General features: G+C 40.4%; 1 protein-coding gene across 1 annotated transcript; it reads right to left on the reverse strand.

Annotated features, from left to right (window-relative positions):
- Window positions 1-1966: 1966 nt before the first annotated feature.
- Window positions 1967-20556, reverse strand: mtnr1al (melatonin receptor type 1A like). The gene is made up of 2 exons (XM_043704222.2): window positions 20326-20556; window positions 1967-2736 (listed from the first exon to the last, which is right to left on the reverse strand). Exons 1-2 carry the CDS (start codon window positions 20522-20524, stop codon window positions 1967-1969), a joined length of 969 nt encoding a protein of 322 aa, XP_043560157.2. The 5' UTR covers window positions 20525-20556.
- Between the last annotated feature and the right edge of the window lie 719 nt (window positions 20557-21275).

Genomic DNA, 21275 nt, shown 5'->3' on the forward strand with positions numbered 1-21275 from the left:
TTAAGGTTAAGGAACTGACCGTAAGTGTGAAAATCAATCCCTCATGTCTTTGATGGCCTGGAAGATATTAATCAAGTCACTTTTTTTATTATAACAAATGATAGCAAGAGTCTATGGGTGCACATATGCATGGTAGGGACTACATAACCATGCTAATAGGATATTCATAAGAGGTTGAGAAATGTTATATCTGTTTTGCAGGATCCATGTTGCTATTCTGATGGATGTCATGATGTGGAGGAGCAGTGTTGGACTGGGGTGACAAAATTAAAAATCACATAACACCAGGAAAAAAACTCCAACAGGTTTAATTGGAAGCACACTAGCTTTCAGAGCGGCTCCAAAAGTTAGTGCATCTGGGATTTTTAATTGATGGGTGTCATTAGTATTTACTGTTGAGGTATTATGACTGATTGGTAGTATGCATGGAAGTTATAAATCAAGAGTAGAATAAGTACCAGTTGGCAGTGATGAATCGGATTTTATGAATGTACTCATCGGGGTTTGTATTCCTCAAAGCAAGGTAGCTGCCCAGCAATGTGTTCCTAGCGATATAGATGTTTGCAAGGAGTTTTTAAGTGTAAATTAAGTGCAGATGCTGTATAAGTCAGAAACAAAAACAGAAATTGCTGGAAAACCTCAGCAGGTCTGGTAGCATCTGTGGAGAGAAATCAGAGTTAATGCTTCAGGTTCAGTGACCCTTCCTCAATGACCTGAGGCAAAACATTAACTCTGATCTTTCTTCACAGATGCTGGAAAATCTGCTGAGCTTTTCCAGCAATTTCTGTTTTTGTTTCTTGTTTACATTAAGTATTTTCCCCTGGTTCTACATTCTCTGTCAAGTTTATTAATGATGGTTGCCATTTTTTCATTTTTGGCTCTGTTAATCCATTTAATGGAAAGAAAGCCAGGGCATTTCCTTTGCGGAAGTGTGATTTGGTGAACAAATTCTAGGTAGTAAATATTTGTTTCTCATTTTCATGTACTGATTTTTCTTCTAAAGTAGAAAATCTATAAGTACCTACTTCCCAATACTTTCCTGTTCAAACCACTAGTCAAGAGACAAATCAAATTCTGGAGTCTTCCTTACAACAAATCAATAACTTTTAGTAATAAAATTTTACAAGCAAACTGTGTTCATGACATGAGTTCATCAAACTTTATTCTTTGTTTTAAAACCTTACAGGACCATAGCATAAATCGATTTAGAACACATTAGGATTAATTTAAAATGTTGTCAATTGCACTAAGTGGACATAGTATCAAATTGGATTGGGTGCCTGCTATGTAATCCCAGTGAAGTAAGTTGGGGAAAGATGCATAATGGATGATGTTTCCAGTATTGACCACTTTTAAATTGTCAAGAATTAAAATAACTTTCCATGAATGCATCACCAATGTTTAATACAATCACGACAAAGTTTGCTACCTGAAATAAAATACATTTTTACAAAGGTGATGATATGTCATATTCAATTTTGTTACAATTGTCTGTTCAATAAGTTGTCCAATTGAGGAGCTAACACATTCAAGAGTTTGTACACTGCTGTCACTGTTGTGGTTTAATGCTAAGCAAAAGTTGTACATACTCCTTCATTCCAGTCCAGCATCTGTGATATTCTCTCTCAGCAAAGTCTGGCACAAGTTTGTTTTCCACATTTCCCTGATGACAGCAGTGTGTCTGTGGTCTTTATGATCGTGGTAGACCATTTTCTTTCTGTATTTTGCTGCATTTTTCTGTTACAGCATGCCGAGTTTTCTTGAAATCTTAAATTTCAGCCGAAACTAAAGCAAGCAAGAAAGACTGAAGCACAGGTGACAACTGTATAGTTTATTTGTGCCATTTCTTATTTAGGCAATGAACATTCAATCTTACTGTTGATTACTGTACTTGGATCAAATATCTGCAAGTTTCTAATGTCCAACAATGTGCTACACATTGTAGACTTTATAGGAACATGTTATCCTAACAGGAGAGCTTAGTAATTTCCATTACAATTTGTTTATATTCTCTTCGGAAATTGTGGTTTAAAACACCATATACTATGGCATTTAGGCAGCTGTTGAAATATGCCATAAAATAGCTGGCAATGAAAAGCTGCTCTGGTATCATGCCAGCCAAATGTGAATTAACCGCTACTGCCAGACCAATAAAATTCAACGGTGCCCAACAAACAGCAAAAAGAACAAACACGACAAACATGGTCAGAAAGTTCCTGAAGTCATGGGGATTTATTTTGGATCGACTGTCCGGCTTAACTCTTCTCCTAACTTGGATGACAAAGATCCAGATACGCAGGTAGCAGTATGAGACAATGCTGATTGGCAGAATGAAATGAATGACCACTACGATGACCGTGTAGAAAGAACTGACTGACTGAACAAATGTGCACGAGTATATACGAGGGTCATACTGAAGAGATTCCACAAAGAGATTGGGAATGATTGCTACACAAGTCAACACCCAGACCAGTACCACAAAGCATGATGTGTTCCTTTTGCTGAAGATTTTGTCATACTTTGGACCATGACAAATGTAACAATATCTGTTGATTGCAATGCTGGTGATGTTAAAAATGGAACCAATAACGCTTAGCCCCATGACGAACCCACTAATTTGACAGTGGATGTAACCAAGAACCCATCCATTGTGGAATATGGCTAGGAGTATGAGAGGATAAGGATAGATTGCTACGACAAGGTCAGCGATGGCAAGGTTCACCACAAAGGCATTTCCTATAAAAGAGCACAATTGGTTAGTTCAGCAGTAAACGGCATTGCTTTTCATTGTGATGTTTGTATTAGAATTTGTTAAACATATGACATGTGGAGAAGAAAGGTGCTAAAACAATCCATCCATCACTTAGTCTCCGAAAGCTCAATCTGGATTAGTGCTCATCTGGTTGCAGTATTACTTCCAACAATGCAGCCTTTCGTCCCGGTGTGGCTGCTTTCATCTTGTACATCTGTTCCAAACTTGTGCAATCTATCAGAAAGCTATGGACTCCTGTCAAACTAGTCTGCACATCTGTTGTTCCTTCAGTAGGGGCTGAGAGAAAAATGTTAGTAGAATAAACATGGACTACAGCATAGAGACATAGTGGGTGATCTTTTCTAGAAGTTACATGGTTAAACGTAGTAATGGCAGCCTTATGACTGGAATTGCTGTAGCCAGCGAGTCTCTCTATAATCCCCCTGCGTAGCACCATGCCAGTATAATGAGAATGGTAAGATTGGGATGTTCAGATGCATCTGTCGGAGATGAGGCCAGCAGCAGAACCCTGTCAGGAGCCAATTGCCAGAGGTCAAGGGTCAACTCAGCTGCATGATTACTTTATTGAATATTTCCTGTTCTACTGGCTCATAGGTGGCACCTAGAAGAAGCATCATATTAGTCCCTAATAGGAAATGGGTATCTTCTCCAGAGTATCTCTAGTGTTCGGATGGATGTGAGGAAGGGCAGGGTGGTTGTACACGTGCTCTTTGAGAATCAATCAGACACAATGATGGAGCATCTCTAGGCTGGATGTAACAAAATGCAACTTGAGGAGAGCCCATTTCAACAATATTCAACAAAGGAACCATCACTCCTATCCTAAAGGATTGATTCTGACAGTTGCTGTGCATATTACAAACAGATGTGACTAACACAGTACACAACAGCAGGTTTTATGGGAAAGGAGTGAATTTGCTTATGACTTCACCTGCTCCACTGTTCTATTTCCACTACGTTCATAATGGCAGTGTAGAAGAAATGAAATTCAACACTACCCTTCCTACCTTCTTGCGTTTTGAAATGAAATATTTTATGGGGTTGTGAATTACTTTTCAACAAGTTTCAATCTTGTTCTTTGAAAAGATTGCCAAATCAGATCAGAGTGAAGTGGCATATGTTCATCCATTGATGGCATCACATTATTATGTTGCAAATAACACACACATCTATTTGGCCGTCTTCAATGAGCAGTTGGAACACACTGCCATTTATACAAGGAACAAAGCCAGGAAAGGTTGGGATTTGCTTCAGTTATCGAAGTCAAGTGGTTGGCAGTGGGATAAAACTTGTAAACCATTAACATCAGAAAAATATTTTGTTGCTCTTTACTTTTGCTGGAAATGGTTCATATGTTTGACAATGACAATGTTTGAAGACAGGATTAGATTAGATTAGATTAGATTAGATTACATTACATTACATTACAGTGTGAAAACAGGCCCTTCGGTCCAACAAGTCCACATCAACCCGCCGAAGCGCAACCCACCCATACCCCTACATTTACCCCTTACCTAACACTACGGGCAATTTAGCATGGCCAATTCACCTGACCTGCACATCTTTGGACTGTGGGAGGAAACCGAAGCACCCGGAGGAAACCCACGCAGACACGGGGAGAACGTGCAAACTCCACACAGTCAGTTGCCTGAGCGGGAATTGAACCCGGGTCTCCGGTGCTGTGAGGCGCTGTGAGGATCTAGAAACATCACAAATGACCCCAAGTCAAAATGAACTGACAGATCACACTACCTAGCCCATCCATGCAAGATGGCCAGAGTAGTAGTGCCCATGGAAAAGAAGCTCAGCCAGACTTTATCTTCAGTGGGAATGGAGCAAAAACATATACACAAAGGAATTCTATTACAAAGGAATAGGTTTATTGGGCTCAATATCTGTTCTAAAACACATCTACAATTTCCATTAGTTTTGGTCCATGCCTTCACTTGGCAGAAGATAAATGACCATTTCTCCAGCATTTGCTAATCTTCCATTGAAGTTACAGCAGGAGATCAGAGGTCTATCTGAAACTTGCATCTAGACACAAACATTTAGTCGCTTGATCCATAGTGGAACTGGTGTCTTCACTGATGGAAAACACATTTCACTTTATTGCTTGGAGAATTCATGCAGGAGGCCCTTATTTGTTGTAAAGTATTTTCTCTAAGAGCAGCTCTCCTCTAACATCCAATAGGTAAAGAACATTATGACAAATGTTATTGGGCTGAATGGACTCTAATTTCCTGAGTTACAGCGTGGATTTGGGAGGCAAATCATGTTATTCCTCTTGCAAAATTTTAAATGAACAAATCAAATATTGTCTCACAGATCATTGACACGAAGTAACTGGAGTCTGGTGTCAGATACACTGCTGTCTAAAGTATTTTGACAAGCCTTTAGAAGATCAGAAATCTAAATGAGCATGGGGCATTTTCTTAGCATCTGTGAACAACAGTGATAAATCAGTCAGTGAGTTGCTTTATTGATCAATCCTGTGAGCTAGCCAAAAAACTATCAGCCTTGAATCCTGCATCCCAGGAAGATTCAGTGGAGCTTCAATTCCAATCTGTGTGGCGTTATACTTATCATAAGCAATGAGACATTATGATGAAAACTTTGCATGAATTTATTTTATTTCCTGAATCTCAATGTACCATACAACAAATGGAAAATAGGAACAGGTGTCGGCCATTTGCCCCTTTGCGATTGCTCAGCTGTTCAATATGGTCATGACTGATCATCCAGCTTCATACTTTGTTCCCATTTCTCCCCATATCCTTTGATCCCTGTAGCTCTAAGTACTATGTCTAATGCCTTCTTGAAAACATTCAATGATTTGGCCTTAGCTGTTTTTTCCTGTGGAAGAGAATTCAATAACCTCACAACTCTCAATGTGAAGAAATGTTCCTTTCCTCCTAAATGGCCTAATCAATATTATTTGGTGACCTCTAAATCTGGACTCCTTGGTTATCAGGAACATTCTTCCTGCAATAACTCTTGCAAGTCCTGTTAGAAGTTTATAGGTTTTTGAGATTTTCCCCTCACCCCCACTTCTTCTAAACTCCAGTGCATATAGTCCTAATTGATCCAATATCTTTTCATACATCAGTCTTGCCATCCTGAGAGTGAGTCCCAGCATTCCTGGGGTTGAAAAGTATGGGAAGCTGCTGCGGAAAAGCTTTGAACTTGAGGCATTCAATTACCCATCCCTCTGTTCATAACCCTGGCTCCCACCCCATTATCAAGAGCATGTGTATAAGGAAATTCTCTTGGGAAATTCTGCCTGCTGTTAGACTAATGTTACCTCAGCATCACCTACAAAGGGAGATATTTAGAAATCACTTACACTTGCACTTCAAAAAGTGTGAGAACTCAAAGCTTCTGAGGTATCAGGAGCGAATACATCTATAGTAGACATCTGCACTCAAATGTTTTTAATTCAGAGTCACTGAGCTATAGTGTGAATTACTGACACTTTGACATATAAAGGAGAGAAAAATGCATTTAAACAGTTTACTTCAGACTTTGGTCACAGCCTGGAGGAAAGCGTAGGTTTTGATTGAGGTTGTTTGGTTGATATTGTGCTCAGTAAAAGGAATCAGGTGGGATGGAGATTGAAGGTCTACATAAACAGATTCTATTCAGCAAGTGGGAGGTGGTGGTGTAGACTCAATGCTCTAGTAAGCTGGAGGCCCAGCTTAATGCTTTGGGGAAATGGGCTTGAATCCTTTAATAACAGGTAGCAAAATTTGAATAAAATTAATAAATCTGGAATTACTGGTGACCATGGAACAATCACCAAGCCATTGTTGATTGTTGTAAAAATACATATGGATAATGAATATTAGTCCTTTAGAGAAGGAAATCTGATCCTTAAGTAGTCTGGCCTACAAGTGACTCCAGGTCCACAACACAATGTGGTAGATGCTTAAGTGTCCTCTGATATCTGCCATTTGGTTGCATCAAGCTACTGCAAAATCTAATTAAAAGTGAAACAAAACAAGCAGACCATCTGGCACCAGCTAAGGCCCTGCAAATCATCACTTGTGGATTCATTATTGAAAGTCAGTGCAGATTTGCTATTGCAAATCACATTTAACTAAATTAATTGAGTTTTTGATGAGATAGCATTTAAGGAGAGTTAGATGAGCATAGCGCAGTTGACGTGACATATATAGAATTTGACAAAGTGCCACATAAGTTTGTCGGCTAAATTAAAGCACATGGAATAAAAGGTTCTCTGGACACACAAATGCAAACTTTACTGAGTGACATGAAATAGATATGATAGTGGAGAATTGTCTTTCATTCCGGAGGAATGTGTACAGTGGAGCTTGCCTGGGATTGGGATTAGAGCTACTGCTCTTCTACATATAGATCAATCGAAAATATTCAGAACTTCCTTCTACAAGTAATATTTGATGTTAGGTTGTAATTCTGAAATAGAAATTGATAATGTTTTGTTAATCATGATCTCACTGAAAGGCAGAAGAGGCTTGGGGGGCATATGACCAAATCCAGGTTCCTGTAAATTCACATAATACAAGTCTCAGTCACAAGGCTATTGAAAAGTTACAAACACTGAAGTTAATACAGAACAAAACTGCAGAATGTTGGAAGTGAAAGAGAAATCTTCAGTTAAGTTTCAGCTCTGTTGGCATAGGTCTGCAACAATATTAGAGTTTATACTGGGTTTCCTAAGTTAAATGACTGCAGAACGCAAATTGATTTAGCCTTTTCCAGTTAACTGAGGATACTCAGTAGCTTTATTGTGATTGCAATTATTGATTTGGAGTTAGTTTGATGTAGCAGGCTGGCACTCTCTCCTGTGACCTCTGCAACCACCTTTTGATTACATATAGCAATCCTTTTGGTAATTCATTTTTAATGGGTATGGTTGGCTTGTAATTCATAAGTCCAAGCTATATACTGGTTAATCCACATGATCAGTAAAAATGAACAGAAGACTGAGGATAACTAACTCAGTATGTGGTACAGAAGCCACCATTGATTTGTGTAGCAATTCAGAAAAAAAATTGGCAATGGCCAGATAGATAGCTCACTTTTTGCAACAAATGGGCTAAAATTAAATGTCCCGGTAGTGGAGGTAGTGAGGTGGGGGTGGGGGGTTGGGAGAACAAAGTGGTTGCCCCAGAAGGCAATGGATTCTCTACCCTGAATCTTCCCACTTAATTATACAGCACTCCCATCTCCCAGCCAGCATCTAGGGAGGATTAAATCCCACACAATGTCTGTGATGTACACATGAATGGTATCATAAACCTACATGAATGTATGTACTCCACTTGTCTTTAACCAATGCCTACACCTGAGTGTTCATTAGGAGAAAGTGAGGACTGCAGATGCTGGAGATCTGAGTTGAGAGTGTGGTGCTGGAAATGCACAGCAGGTCAGGCAGCATCCGAGGAGCAGAGGAATTGAAGTTTCGGCAAAAGCCCTTCCTGTTGAAGGACTTTTGCCCAAAATGTTGATTCTCCTGCTCCTCAGATGCTGCCTGAACTACTGTGCTTTTCCAGCACTACACTCTCGACTGAGTGCTCAGTACACATAAACAAAAAGTAAGCACACGTGCATATAGAGAGGGATGTCTTTTAAATAAATGAATTCCCCATACAGATCAGAGTATTTGGCTCATTTGAATAGATGCACAGTCTCCCTACAGTAGATCTGCTCTCAAATATGCAGAATACTTGAAGAAGCATTGCTTTATTAAACAAATAAATCCATTTATTGCTATTTAATGCTAGATGTAATTGCAATAAGTTCAGTGAACAAACATTTAATTGGATGCTTCAAAGAAAGGACAACAAATCCTAACCAGCTCCAGAGGGATGACAGGTCCTTCCTCTGTGATAACATGACAGAATAATTGAACTGCATTTGTGCTTTTACAACATCTAGTTTCTGAACTATATTGCTCAATGCAGCATTGTAAGCCTGGATAGTAACTGATGAAGTTTGAATGCAATAAGAAGGAAAGAGTTTAATAAATATTTCTTGCAGTGTACAATTTAAATTGTCGCCCCCCCCAAAGTTGAGAAAGTGCTGGGTTTTCTGATTGAGGTATTTAAAATAATGAAGTGAATCAACAGAGATAGGGAATGAGTCATTCCTTTCTCAGCACAATATTAAAAGAAAAGAGAACATTCCTCTAAATTTAGACATGGAAGCAAATGCAGGGAAAACATCTTCACAATGTAAGCAAGAAAATGGAAAATAATTACTTTAGAGGTCTTAGATACCAAAGCAAAATATTCTGTCACACAATAGGGAGAGGAACTGGAATTAAAAAGTAAGACTCTGCTATGACTAACACGGAATAAAGCAAACCCAGTGGCCTAAATGTTTTCCTGTCTTATCGGGCAAAAATAACACATAAACCAGGAAGTAAAAGAAAAGTTGTTTACAAGGGGCCTTCTATAATATCTGAAGTCCAAGTGGTACAGGCAGATCTCCAGTGCTAGATCAGAGTGGTGGTGGAAAACCTCAGCAGGTCAGGCAGCATCCGAGGAGCAGGAAAATAGACGTTTCAGGCAAAAACCCTTCACCCCCTCATCCCTGAGGAAGGGCTTTTGCCTGAAATGTCGATTTTCCTACTCCTCGGATCTGCCTGACCTGCTGTGCTTTTCCAGTACCACTCTAATCTAGACTCTGATCTCCAGTCTGCAGTCCTCACTTTCGCCTAGCTCTCCAGTGCTGTTAGGTGAGGAGTTTCCAGGATTTTGACCCAAGGCATCATGGTTCAGGAAACCTTCAGTTCTTAGGGGATATTACATTTTGTGTTATTTTCCAATTCACATGAAGACCTGACATTTTAAGACTATGCATTGAAAGAGGAGCTACTTAGCTGTAGGAAGGAAGTGGGAAAGGATACAAGCTTGTGAGAACACTCTACACCCTGTTCAAGCTCTATTTGAAGTGCATTACTATTAACCACATCATCAATTATAGACGGAACAGATATCAAGCTAGAATGATCAGCTGTTTTCAGTACTGTCAAGATTAGATCAGTGCAGTAATTGATAGTCTCTTTTAAAGTTATAAATCTTCCTTTAATTACAAAGAACCAGCCTTTTTACTTGGTAACCATATCTGAGAAACACACACATACAGCATAGGTGAAGCTGGATGAATAAGCTCATAGGAGAGTTTTCAGTTGTTCACAGGATTAAGTTCCAGCCTGTCACAGTCAATACTTTAGTGTGTATTTTATGGGGAGGTGTGTTGACAGAGAACTGTTGCTGTTTGATGCCATTACTCTGAAACTGATTCTAATTTCAGGAGGTTGAACATGCACAGATCAGTTGAGAAGTCCTGAAGATGTAGTCTGTCAGTCAGAGTTCTGACATTGGTTAACCCACACTAAATTAATGTATGCAACAACCAAACTTATGCTACCTGCTAATTTAATTGATGGTAATGCAGAGTCCAGGGGTGAGGAAACAGCTGAATCACAGCATGCCTCAGCAGGGGACTGAAATTTACTTAAGGCTCACACCCCTTGAAGTTAGCCTACACGTCCTAATGTGGGAGTATTTTCTGGCAGCACAAAATGCTGGAGGATGCTGGGGCAGAGTAACTAATCTACAAGAAGAATACCATGCTACATGGAGTGAGGAAATCCTCTAACTAAATTTTGTAAAGTCAGTGGGACCAGATAGCCATCATTGCCAACTGAAACAGTCTCGCTCCCAAAACAGAATCCAGTGCAATAACTTACCTATCTTTTCCTGACAGCACCTGATTAATTTACTAATTGAAAATCTGTCTCTCTCAACTTTTCACCCACTTTATTCCCATAACCCAGAACACCACTGGTTAACATATTCAAAGACTTAGCCTCCACAGCCCACTGTGGCAGAGAATTACAGAGATTGACACCCTTTGAGTAAAATAATTTCTCCTCACTTTGGACCTTAGTAGCATCCCCCTTATTTTTAAATTATGCCCACTGGTTCTAGATTCGTCAACCAAAGGAAATTTCTTATGTGCACCTACCCTGTCTATCCCTTTATGTGTTTTGTAAGTTTCAATGAGATCATCTCTGATTCTTCAAAACTCTAGAGAATCCAGTCAGAGTTTGCCCTGTCTGTCTTCATAGGACATCTGGGAACCAGTCCAGTGTACTTCTGTTGCACTCTCTCTGTGGCAATAATATCTGAGATAAGGAGACCAAAACTGCACACAGTACTCAGGTGTGGTCGAGCCAAGCTCCTACACAATTAAAACAAAACTTCACTACTCCTTACTCAAATTCTCTTGCAATGTTAATATATGCTAATTACAAATGTCTCATTAGATTTGGACCACAGTTAAACCTCTGCAATATTACTCTTAGGAAGTAAGAATTAAAAAAAAATGAAACCAGAAAAAGAATATGTAGTGAACCAATTCATAAATATCATTTTAAAGCGAAGTTGTATAGATGGCTGAATGGTAGCTATGATAAGAATAGCTGGCTCCAAGGATCAAATTAGGTTAGGCTACTTGGGTAAAAATTTCTTCTCTGTTGGCTGGAAAACACCTTATGAAATATGCATCAGGTTGCAGAGCGCAATCAACAACCCCAATCAAAAATTAAGTTAAAAAATAAAGCATAATTTTTATTTCTATAGAAGTGGTCTTTGATTTCCTGATTTTGAATTACTCCAACGTTGACCTTTCGATGCCTGGCCCGTAAACTTTGGAAATCCGTCACTAGCCGTCTCTGACTCCCTTTTGTCCTTTAAAATGCTCTTGAACATACTTCTTTTGTTTTTATTTCTCTCTCTCGAGCATCTCCTTAATAGACAATAGACAATAGGTGCAGGAGTAGGCCATTCTGCCCTTCGAGCCTGCACCACCATTCAATATGATCATGGCTGATCATCCTTAATCAGTATCCTGTTCCTGCCTTATCTCCATAACCCTTGATTCCGCTATCTTTGAGAGCTCTATCCAACTCTTTCTTAAATGAATCCAGAGACTGAGCCTCCACTGCCCTCTGTGGCAGAGCATTCCACACAGCCACCACTCTCTGGGTGAAGAAGTTCTCCTCATCTCTGTCCTAAATGGTCTACCCCGTATTTTTAAACTGTGTCCTCTGGTTCGGCACTCACCCATCAGCGGAAACATGTTTCCTGCCTCCAGAGTGTCCAATCCTTTAATAATCTTATATGTCTCAATCAGATCCCCTCTCAGTCTTCTAAACTCAAGGGTATACAAGCCCAGTCGCTCCAGTCTTTCAGCATAAGATAGTCCCGCCATTCCAGAAATTGACCTCGTGAACCTACGCTGCACTCCCTCAATAGCCAGAATGTCTTTCCTCAAATTTGGAGACCAGAACTGCACACAGTACTCCAGGTGTGGTCTCACCAGGGCCCTGTACAGCTGCAGAAGAACCTCTTTGCTTCTATACTCAATCCCTCTTGTTATGAAGGCCAGCATGCTATTAGCCTTCTTCACTACCTGTTGTACCTGCATGCTTACCTTCATTGACTGGTGTGCAAGAACACCCAGATCTCTCTGTACTGCCCCTTTACTTAAATTGATTGCATTTAGGTAGTAATCTGCCTTCCTGTTCTTGCCACCAAAGTGGATAACCATGCATTTATCCACATTAAACTGCATCTGCCATGCATCTGACCACTCACCTAACCTGTCCAGGTCACCCTGTAATCTCCTAACATCCTCCTCATATTTCACCCTGCCACCCAGCTTAGTATCATCAGCAAATTTGCTAATGTTATTACTAATACCATCTTCTATATCATTAACATATATTGTAAAAAGCTGCGGTCCCAGCACTAATCCCTGCGGTACCCCACTGGTCACTGCCTGCCATTCCGAAATGGAGGCGTTTATCACTACTCTTTGTTTCCTATCAGCCAACCAACTTTCAATCCAAATTAGTACCTTGTCCCCAATACCATGCGGCCTAATTTTGCTCACTGACCTCCTATGTGGGACTTTATCAAAAGCTTTCTGAAAGTGCAGGTACACTACATCTACTGGATTTCCCTCGTCCATCTTCAGAGTTACATCCTCAAAAAATTCCAGAAGATTAGTCAAGCATGATTTCCCCTTCATAAATCCATGCTGACTCTGACCTATCCTGTTACTACTCTCCAGATGTGTCATAATTTCATCCTTTATAATAGACTCCAGCATCTTTCCCACCACTGAGGTCAGACTAACTGGTCTATAATTTCTTGCTTTCTCTCTCCCACCTTTCTTAAAAAGTGGTACAACATTAGCCACCCTCCAATCCGCAGGAACTGATCCTGAATCTATCGAACTCTGGAAAATAATCACCAACACATCCACGATTTCTCGAGCCACCTCCTTCAGTACCCTGGGATGTAGACCATCAGGCCCCAGGGACTTATCAGCCTTCAGACCTAACAGTCTCTCTAACACCAATTCCTGGCAAATATAAATTCCCTTAAGTTCAGGTCCTTCAGTCACTGCTACCTCAGGGAGATTGCTTGTGTCTTCCCCAGTGAACACAGATCTGAAGTATCAATTCAATTCTTCTGCCATTTCTTTGTTCCCTGTAATATATTCCCCTGTTTCTGTCTTCAAGGGCCCAATTTTAGTCTTAACCATTTTTTTGCCTTTCACATACCTAAAAAAGCTTTTACTATCCTCCTTTATATTTTACATTTTATATTTTTGGCCAGTTTACCTTTGTGCCTCATTTTTTCTCTGTGTATTTCCTTCTCAGTAATCCTGATGTCAAAATTTGTTTGAAAACACTCTTGTGAAATGCTTTGGACTGTTTTATCATGTTAAAGGCACTATTTAAATGCATGTTGTTGTAAACTTCTCCACCATGTTACCTCTTTCTCCTTTCTTAAAAAAATGCTCTTTAAAATTTAGCTTCTTGACCCAGCCAATGGTCAATTGAAAAATATGTCTTTTGGAGATTTTGTGTGGTGATGCTCCTTTCAAGCTCTTTGAGAGGGTTCTACTTCATTAAACGCAAGCTAAATACAAGCTGTTTAATGTAATGCCTACTATGTATCAAATTATTTCACACAAACACTTCTTAAGCATTGTCATTATTTCAGCAAAGTGACAGCCAATTAGTGTACAGCAAGAGCCCACCTATAGCAGTTCAGTACACGGGTCGGTTAAATTCTTGTTTGTGACATTGGTTAAGGGAAGAATGGACATTGCCACAGAATCTTAAAATTGTTTTTGGTCATTCACAAAATGCAAGGTTGCTGCTAGCACCATTACTTTTATCCGTTTCCAAATGCCTTTTGAGAAGGCGCTGATAAACTGTCTTCTTTAATCACTGATTCACACTTTCAGACTGATGGAAGTCTGAGCCTTTTTAGAGGACAGTTAAGAATTGATTTTGTTGCTGTAGGTCTGGAGTCATAAATAAGCCAGAGAAGGCAAGGACAGTGACTACCTTCTGTCAAAAGCATGGTTTCATACTCACCGCAATGAATCAGTTTTACTTAATTAACCGTATTTAAATTAACCAACTGCTTTGATGGCATTTGAGCTCACATCTCCAATTCATTGGTCTACACTTCTGAATTTGTCTATCATCAGAACTTTCTTTTTACCTGACCCAGTGGCAGTTAATGTTTGCCTGGTTGGATGGATGAGTTTCTGCTTTACAAAAATATTCTCCTTTAGTCACATATCAAACAGGTGACCTTGTCCTATGTCATTGCAGAATCAGATGGATAATATTTGCAATAATATTTCTTGATTCAAAACCTTTATTTCTATGTTTACCAATGTCGTTTAACACATGAAGTCTATTTTGTAAGAGTACTGAAGCAATCATTGAGAATGCTAAGATAATCTAGCATATTGATTTATCTGTTCCGATATTTGTAGACCTCATTAGCCGATTAATGTCAACATTGTTGCTTCACTTTGGAATGATCATTTTACTCCAAACTTTGCCATGAGTGCAAACTGGCTACCTACAGTTTATAATGCTGAGATTTCAGAATGAAAAAAATACATAAAGTGACTTAAGATTTACAGTACAAGAATACACATTCTGTCCAATTGATTTACTCCATGTTTCTGCTCTCCATGGGCTTCTTCCAGCTTACTTCATCAACTCTAGCAGTACAGAATGTGTATATTAGCCACCTCAATTGTTCCCTGTGGTAAGAAGTTCCATATTCTAACCACTCCCTGGGTGAAGAAAATTCTCCTGAATTCTTTATAACTGGATTTATCAATGGTTATTTTATATTTATGACCCTAAGCTTTTGATTCATCCCCAAGTCAAAATCTTTTCTTTAGATCTATCCCATTGAAACCTGTCATAAATTTAGAAACAATTTAAGCATTTAAAGATTAAGCTATCCTTCAGCTCCTTTCTTTATTTTCAAATCTGACAAAGTCACTCCAGCTAATCTTCCTTTAGCAGGCATCATCTGGTATAGAGATTCACATTTCTACATAAATAAATATTCATTTCAATTAATTACAGTTCATTCATTCTAGATTCTCCAATGGTCATGAACGAAGAGGCATGGTGGCTCAGTGGTCAGCACTGCTGCCTCACAGCACCAGGGACTTGAGTTTGATTCGAGCGTTGGGTGACTGTCTGTGTGGAGTTTGCACATTCTCCCCATGCCTGTGCGGGTTTCCTTCAGATGCACTGGTTTCCTCCCACAGTCCACAGATGTGTAGCTTAGGTGCATTAGTCAGGGGTAAAAGTAGAGTAATGGGGAACAGGTTTGGGTGGACTACTCTTCAGAGTATCGATGTGGACTTGTTGGGCTGAGGGGCCTGTTTCCACATTGTAGGGATTCTATACTAAAATATACTGATATTTTATCAGTATTGCAATACCCATAAACCAAATCTAGATCACAATTATAAAAAAGGATTGAATCACTTTCTGTATCAGTCCTTCAAAAGTAATTTCTACTCCATTACCTAATTGCTTTTGCACACGTCATATGGTCTGTGAACTGTGGAGATATTGAACAGGTTTCTTACCTGAGAGAGGGAGGAGCAATGCATCTTACTTTTCAGCTCCACTTTAATCATTGGATATGGGCACATTATTGGTAAAAATGGACAATGGAATATTCTTCATTGTAATAATGTGGTGGAACTGGCCTGGCTGCAACAAGCACCTGGTTACAAGCTAACAATGGTTGCTGCAATGGAATTCTCACTGAGGAACAGAACATCAGCTGAAAAATCAAGGGAGCCTTGTTGCATCAGCACAGACTGCAACCTTCTGGGGGAATTTTGGAGGAGATGAAACCTCCACTAAGCTCTCTCCTTCTTCTTCACCTTGAGGCTATGACCAGGGCTGCCCCAGGGCTACATTCCATGTTGTGGTTCTGGCAAACCATAGTAGGTGAAGCTGAATGGGAGGTGGACATGGAAATGAGCATGTACCTAGGATCAATTGGAGAAGATACAGAAAAAAAATCACAAGAATGCTTCCAAGAATGAGGAACCTAATTTACAAAGAAGCAGAATATCAGACTGTTCTCCTTGAAGCCCAGGTAATATTTTGGTAAATCTCCTCTGTATTCTCCCCACTGCAATCACATCCAACCTACGATATGAAATCCAAACTGTACACAATACTCTGGCTGTGTCCTAACCAAATGCTATACAGTTCCAGCATAACCTCCCTGCTCTTAACCTCCCTGCCTCAGCTATAAAAAGCAAATATTTCAATGCCTTCTTAACCACTTTATCAACCTGTCCAGCCACCTTAAGGAACCAGTGGACATGCAAACTACTTATCCTTGGTGCTTCTCCAGGGTCTGATAATTCATCATATGTTCCTTTGCCTTGTTTGTCCCGTCCTAGTCCAACACTTCACATTTCTCTGGATTGAGTTCAATTGCCACTAATCAGTGCATCTGAGCAGTCCATCTAAAATCTAAGGCTATCCTCATCACTATCTATCTCCCTCCCACCTCCAGCCATTTTTTTACAGGCAGTACACACAATGAGCAAATGACATCCTAAGCATTTTCTGATTCTACTATTGCCTTTTCCTTTGAGTTTAACCTTTACTGCATTGAATTTCTGGTTTTTTTTAATTTCAGAAACAAGCAGGTTACATGTTCAGCTCACCAATAATATGTTGACTCATACCCTTCTGTTTAGCCTTTGACCTCACCATCACCTTGAATCAACTGGCAGAGGTGATGGTGGCTGCTCTTGACAAGCTGCAAGCTTTGACTGAGTATGGTGCTGCTGCTGTAACACAAAAGGCCAGTGATGGCCTTTTTATCATTTTTAACACAAAAAAACATTGTTTTCATCTTAAAATTAACAAAAGAAAACTTAAAGTTATAGCTTTGTTCAGGACCATTGAGAAGAATGCAGCAGAACAGGAAAAGCATTATTAATTAAATTTGAATACTGACCTGCTCAAACTTTTCACTGATCAACTAAGTGACAAAAATTCATAGCACACAGGATTTGTCATGATCACATCTTGAAGCATCAAGCAGGGATGGCTGTCTATTGATCCAAGACAAAGCAATCCAAGAACACAAAAAGCAGATACTCTTGAAGAGGCAGGTTCTGGGTGAAAAAGGAACCTATGTATGAGGTATGCCATAAAAATACACACCAAGGCACATTTTCTGGGCAGTATGTATGATGTTTTCACTTGAGAACAATCAAATGTCAAACACCTCTTTGAGAAAGAAGAAGCATTGATACCAAACTCCCTTACTTATTGGCTAAAGAACTTATTTGTGATCTGGTGACCATATTGAAAACTAATACAAACTGCTTTGTGAAGCACACTCTTCAATTCAACATACTTCGAGCAACAGCCCAACATTATACCACAGTAAAAGAGAAATGTAAAACAAAGGGTATGTTTTATGTTATCGATAACATAATCCAAGGTCTCGCCTTGGATTGGGATAATTTGCAGTGTGCAGCAGTCACCAGCAGCAGACAAACTATAGTTGCCAAAGAGTGAAGGAGCTGATGGTCTCATTATTTGTGACTGGACAAACTTACGATCATGGCGCTCCCATCATTTTAACTGTTTAGTGTGTGGCATGTTTTGGATTATGCATGGTCTTGTTCAAATGTGTCACATGAAATTCTGTGTAAAATTGACAAATGAGCTTTATTCTTAAGTGGAAGCTAATTGAGCAAGCAATAAATGTTCAACCAACTAGCAAATTCCATGTGGACAGAGGGTTCACTATTCACCTCGACATGCAACGTAATGTACATATAACATAACCATTTTTATGCCAGTTATTGTGGCTATAGTATCATTTGTGTTTAATATATTATATGTTCTTATAGTGCCTGGTGTTGCTGAGAAATAAATACTTCCAGTTTGGTTTTGGTGACAAACAATTGAAATGTTTCCACAGGCTTGGAAATTGAAAACTTAATTTAATTTGTGTTCAAAAATTTTAACCTCTTAAGAGCTTTGTGGAAAGGTGTGAAGCTGAACTGATTTGTTTTGATTTATTACTGTCACTTGTACTGATGTACAGTGAAAAGTATCTTATGTGCTTTACAAACAAGTCCTACTCTGCAGATACGAACTGGAACCAAGCAGAAGTAATAAGTTCTCCTATACTAATGGAGATTAGAAAACTAGGGGCTTGCATGACAATTTGATAGATACAATGACTGTTCTTCTGGTGTCAGGCAATAAATTCTAGACTTATACAACAGATTTTCACAATACGTTGTTGCATTATCAGTTAAAAGCCATAATAAATACATCACTCAATATACTCAACCATGCCTCTTTAAAATTGTTGAAAAAAGAAATATGATAATGAAAGCCTTTTAAGGAGGACAGGAGGAGAAAGAGGGAGAAAGAGAGAGGAGAGTAGGAAAGGGAAAAGGGAGAGGGACAGACTGCTGAGGACAGGGGCATGATTGAGAAGAATCAAATCATGTCAGTGGGGCATTGATAGGGAGGGAGAGTAAGCATGAGGGGAGGGAGAGTAAGCATGAGAGATGGACGGACAGAGGGAGAGTAAATGGATAAAGAAGAAAGAGAGGAAGGGGCAAGTGAGAGTAGGACAGAAAGAGAATGAGGGACAGAAAGGCAGAGAGACGCCAGAGAAAGGAAATGAGAGGTAGATACACGGAAGGGTGTCGGAGATGATGTATATGTGGAAGGAGATACGAAGGACGTGCCAAGACAGAGTCTAGAAAGGATGAGGAATGAAAGGATGTGGAGGTAAAGGAAGCAAAGAGAACAGTGGGTGGTTGGGATGGTGGTTCCCCAACAGAAAAGACATAGGGTCATAGAGCTGTACAGCACAGAAACAGACTCTTCGGTTTAACTCGTCCGTGCTGCCTGGATATCCTAAATTAATCTAATCCCATTTGCCAGCAATTACCCCATATCCCTTTAATTTCTTCCTATTCATATACCCATCCAGATGCCTTTTAAATGCTATAATTGTATCAGCCTCCACCACTTCCTCTGGCAGTTCATTCCAGACATGCACCACTCTCTGAATGGAAAAAGTTGCCCCTTAGATCCCTTTTAAATCTTTCCCCTCTCATCCTAAACCTATGCCCACTAGTTTTAGATTCCATTACCCTGGTTAAAAAAACACTTTGGCTACGCACCCTATCTATGCCCCTCATGATTTTATAAACCTATACAAGCTCACCCCTCAGCCTCCAATGCTCCAGGGAAAACAGCCCCAGCCTATTCAGCCTATCCCTGTAGCTCACCCCTCCAACCCTGCAATCTTTTGTGAACCAGCCAAGTTTAACAACATCTTTTCTATAGCAGGGAGACCAAAATTGAATGGCATTCCACAAGTGGCCCAACTAATGCCCTGTACAGCCACAACATGACATCTCAACTCCTATACTCAATGCACTGGCCAATAAAGGCAAGTGTACCAAATGTCTTCTTCACTACCCTGTCTACCTGCAACTCCACCTTCAAGGAACTATGACTTGCACCACAAGGTCTCCATGTTCAGCAACACTCCCCAGGACCCTACTATTAAATATACTGCCCTGATTTGTCTTATCAAAGTGCAACTTGATTTGCTAGTCTTTGCCCCATCTGACCAAGGTCCTGTTGTACTGTGAGATAACTTTCTTCACTGTCCACTACACCACCAATATTGGTGTCATCTGCAAGTGGACATGGATTAAAGTGAGAAGGAGGGAGCGAATTGGGAGGTGGAGAAATCAGGGAAGCATGTGAGAGGGGAACGGAGGGGCAGTGGGACAGATGGCGAGAGAGGGCAGTGAGTGGAAGGAAGGGGGGTTAGAATGGCTCAGTGAGGCTAGTCAGAAGCAGGGAAGCAAAGTGGACGGGAGAAGGAGCGATCTGAGAGGAAAGAGCCAAAGGTGGCTGATGAGTAACGAGGTGTGAGGGAGGGGCGTTTAACTGGTCATCTAGCGACCTCTTTCTACCCTGACCCTGGTCCCTCTACTCCCAGCTGAATGGACAGGTAGGCGGTTTAGCAGCAGGGGCTGGCGTCTGAGCAGCCTTCGACTTGTTCGTGGGGGATGCCCACTCTCTCTGCTCGTTGCAAAACTACCGGTGAGGGGGGAGTGCACAAACTTGCCTGCTTTACGCAGTTTCTTGTTTCTGAGCACTGACACGATGACCAGTGAATTGCCCAGGATATCGACCACGACCGTAAAGATGAGGACGCTGGCCAGGGTGCTGATGACCAAGGGTCTCCTGTCAGCAAGTCTCTCTGCTTCCCCAATGGACAGATTCTTCGGCAAAATCCTGTTCCCATTCATCGCGCATCGCCCCATGTGAAGGGGATTCGCTGACAGCGAGATCAATCTCTGAAACGGATGTGGTCTGGTTTGCAGACACTCCGGCAACACATGGAACTTGAGTGACTGGCGAGGATCCTCTCTCCGCTCCTTTCACCCAGCGTCCATCCATCAATTGTTTCGATACACTTCGCCCAAGTCCCCTGCTCTCCGGTTACTTTAATGTCTCTCCTGTTGTGTTATGTTTGGACCAGAAGCGTGTGGTGTCGATTCAACTCCGGAACTGCGATTGTATGACAAAAAAATAGATAGACCGGTCTGGGAACAAAAAGAGGCGATTAACTACTCCTGTGCCACTGGCAGGGAATGCACTCGTAATTTCTACCCATGCTGTGCACACTCATATAGTACTGGGATCGCCTTTGAAACCTACACACTTGAGTTACCAGTTCTGAGGAAGGGCTCACTCAACCCGAAGAGTTAACTCTGATTTCTCTCCACAGATGCTGCCAGACCTGCTGAGCTTTCTCAGCAACTTCTGTTTTTGTTTGTGTGTGTTATTTGATCACTCTTTAGATCGCTTGTCCCAATAACTCCTCATGAGACTAGAGATTAAATGGCTTTTCGATTTGCATTTATACCTTCATTGCCTCTGCTCTTGATTATTTCAAGACACCCCTGCCGATCTCTCACCTTCTATCCTCTTGTAAATTTGAGCTGAACAAAAACTGCAGTTTTTATAGCTATGCCAACTATCCTCCTATGATGAAATGATTTAGACTATATC

The sequence above is a fragment of the Chiloscyllium plagiosum genome, unplaced genomic scaffold (assembly GCF_037043375.1).
Source record: "Chiloscyllium plagiosum isolate Xiang-an unplaced genomic scaffold, Cpla_swu_hap1 HiC_scaffold_16, whole genome shotgun sequence".
Classification (NCBI taxonomy): Eukaryota; Metazoa; Chordata; class Chondrichthyes; order Orectolobiformes; family Hemiscylliidae; genus Chiloscyllium; species Chiloscyllium plagiosum.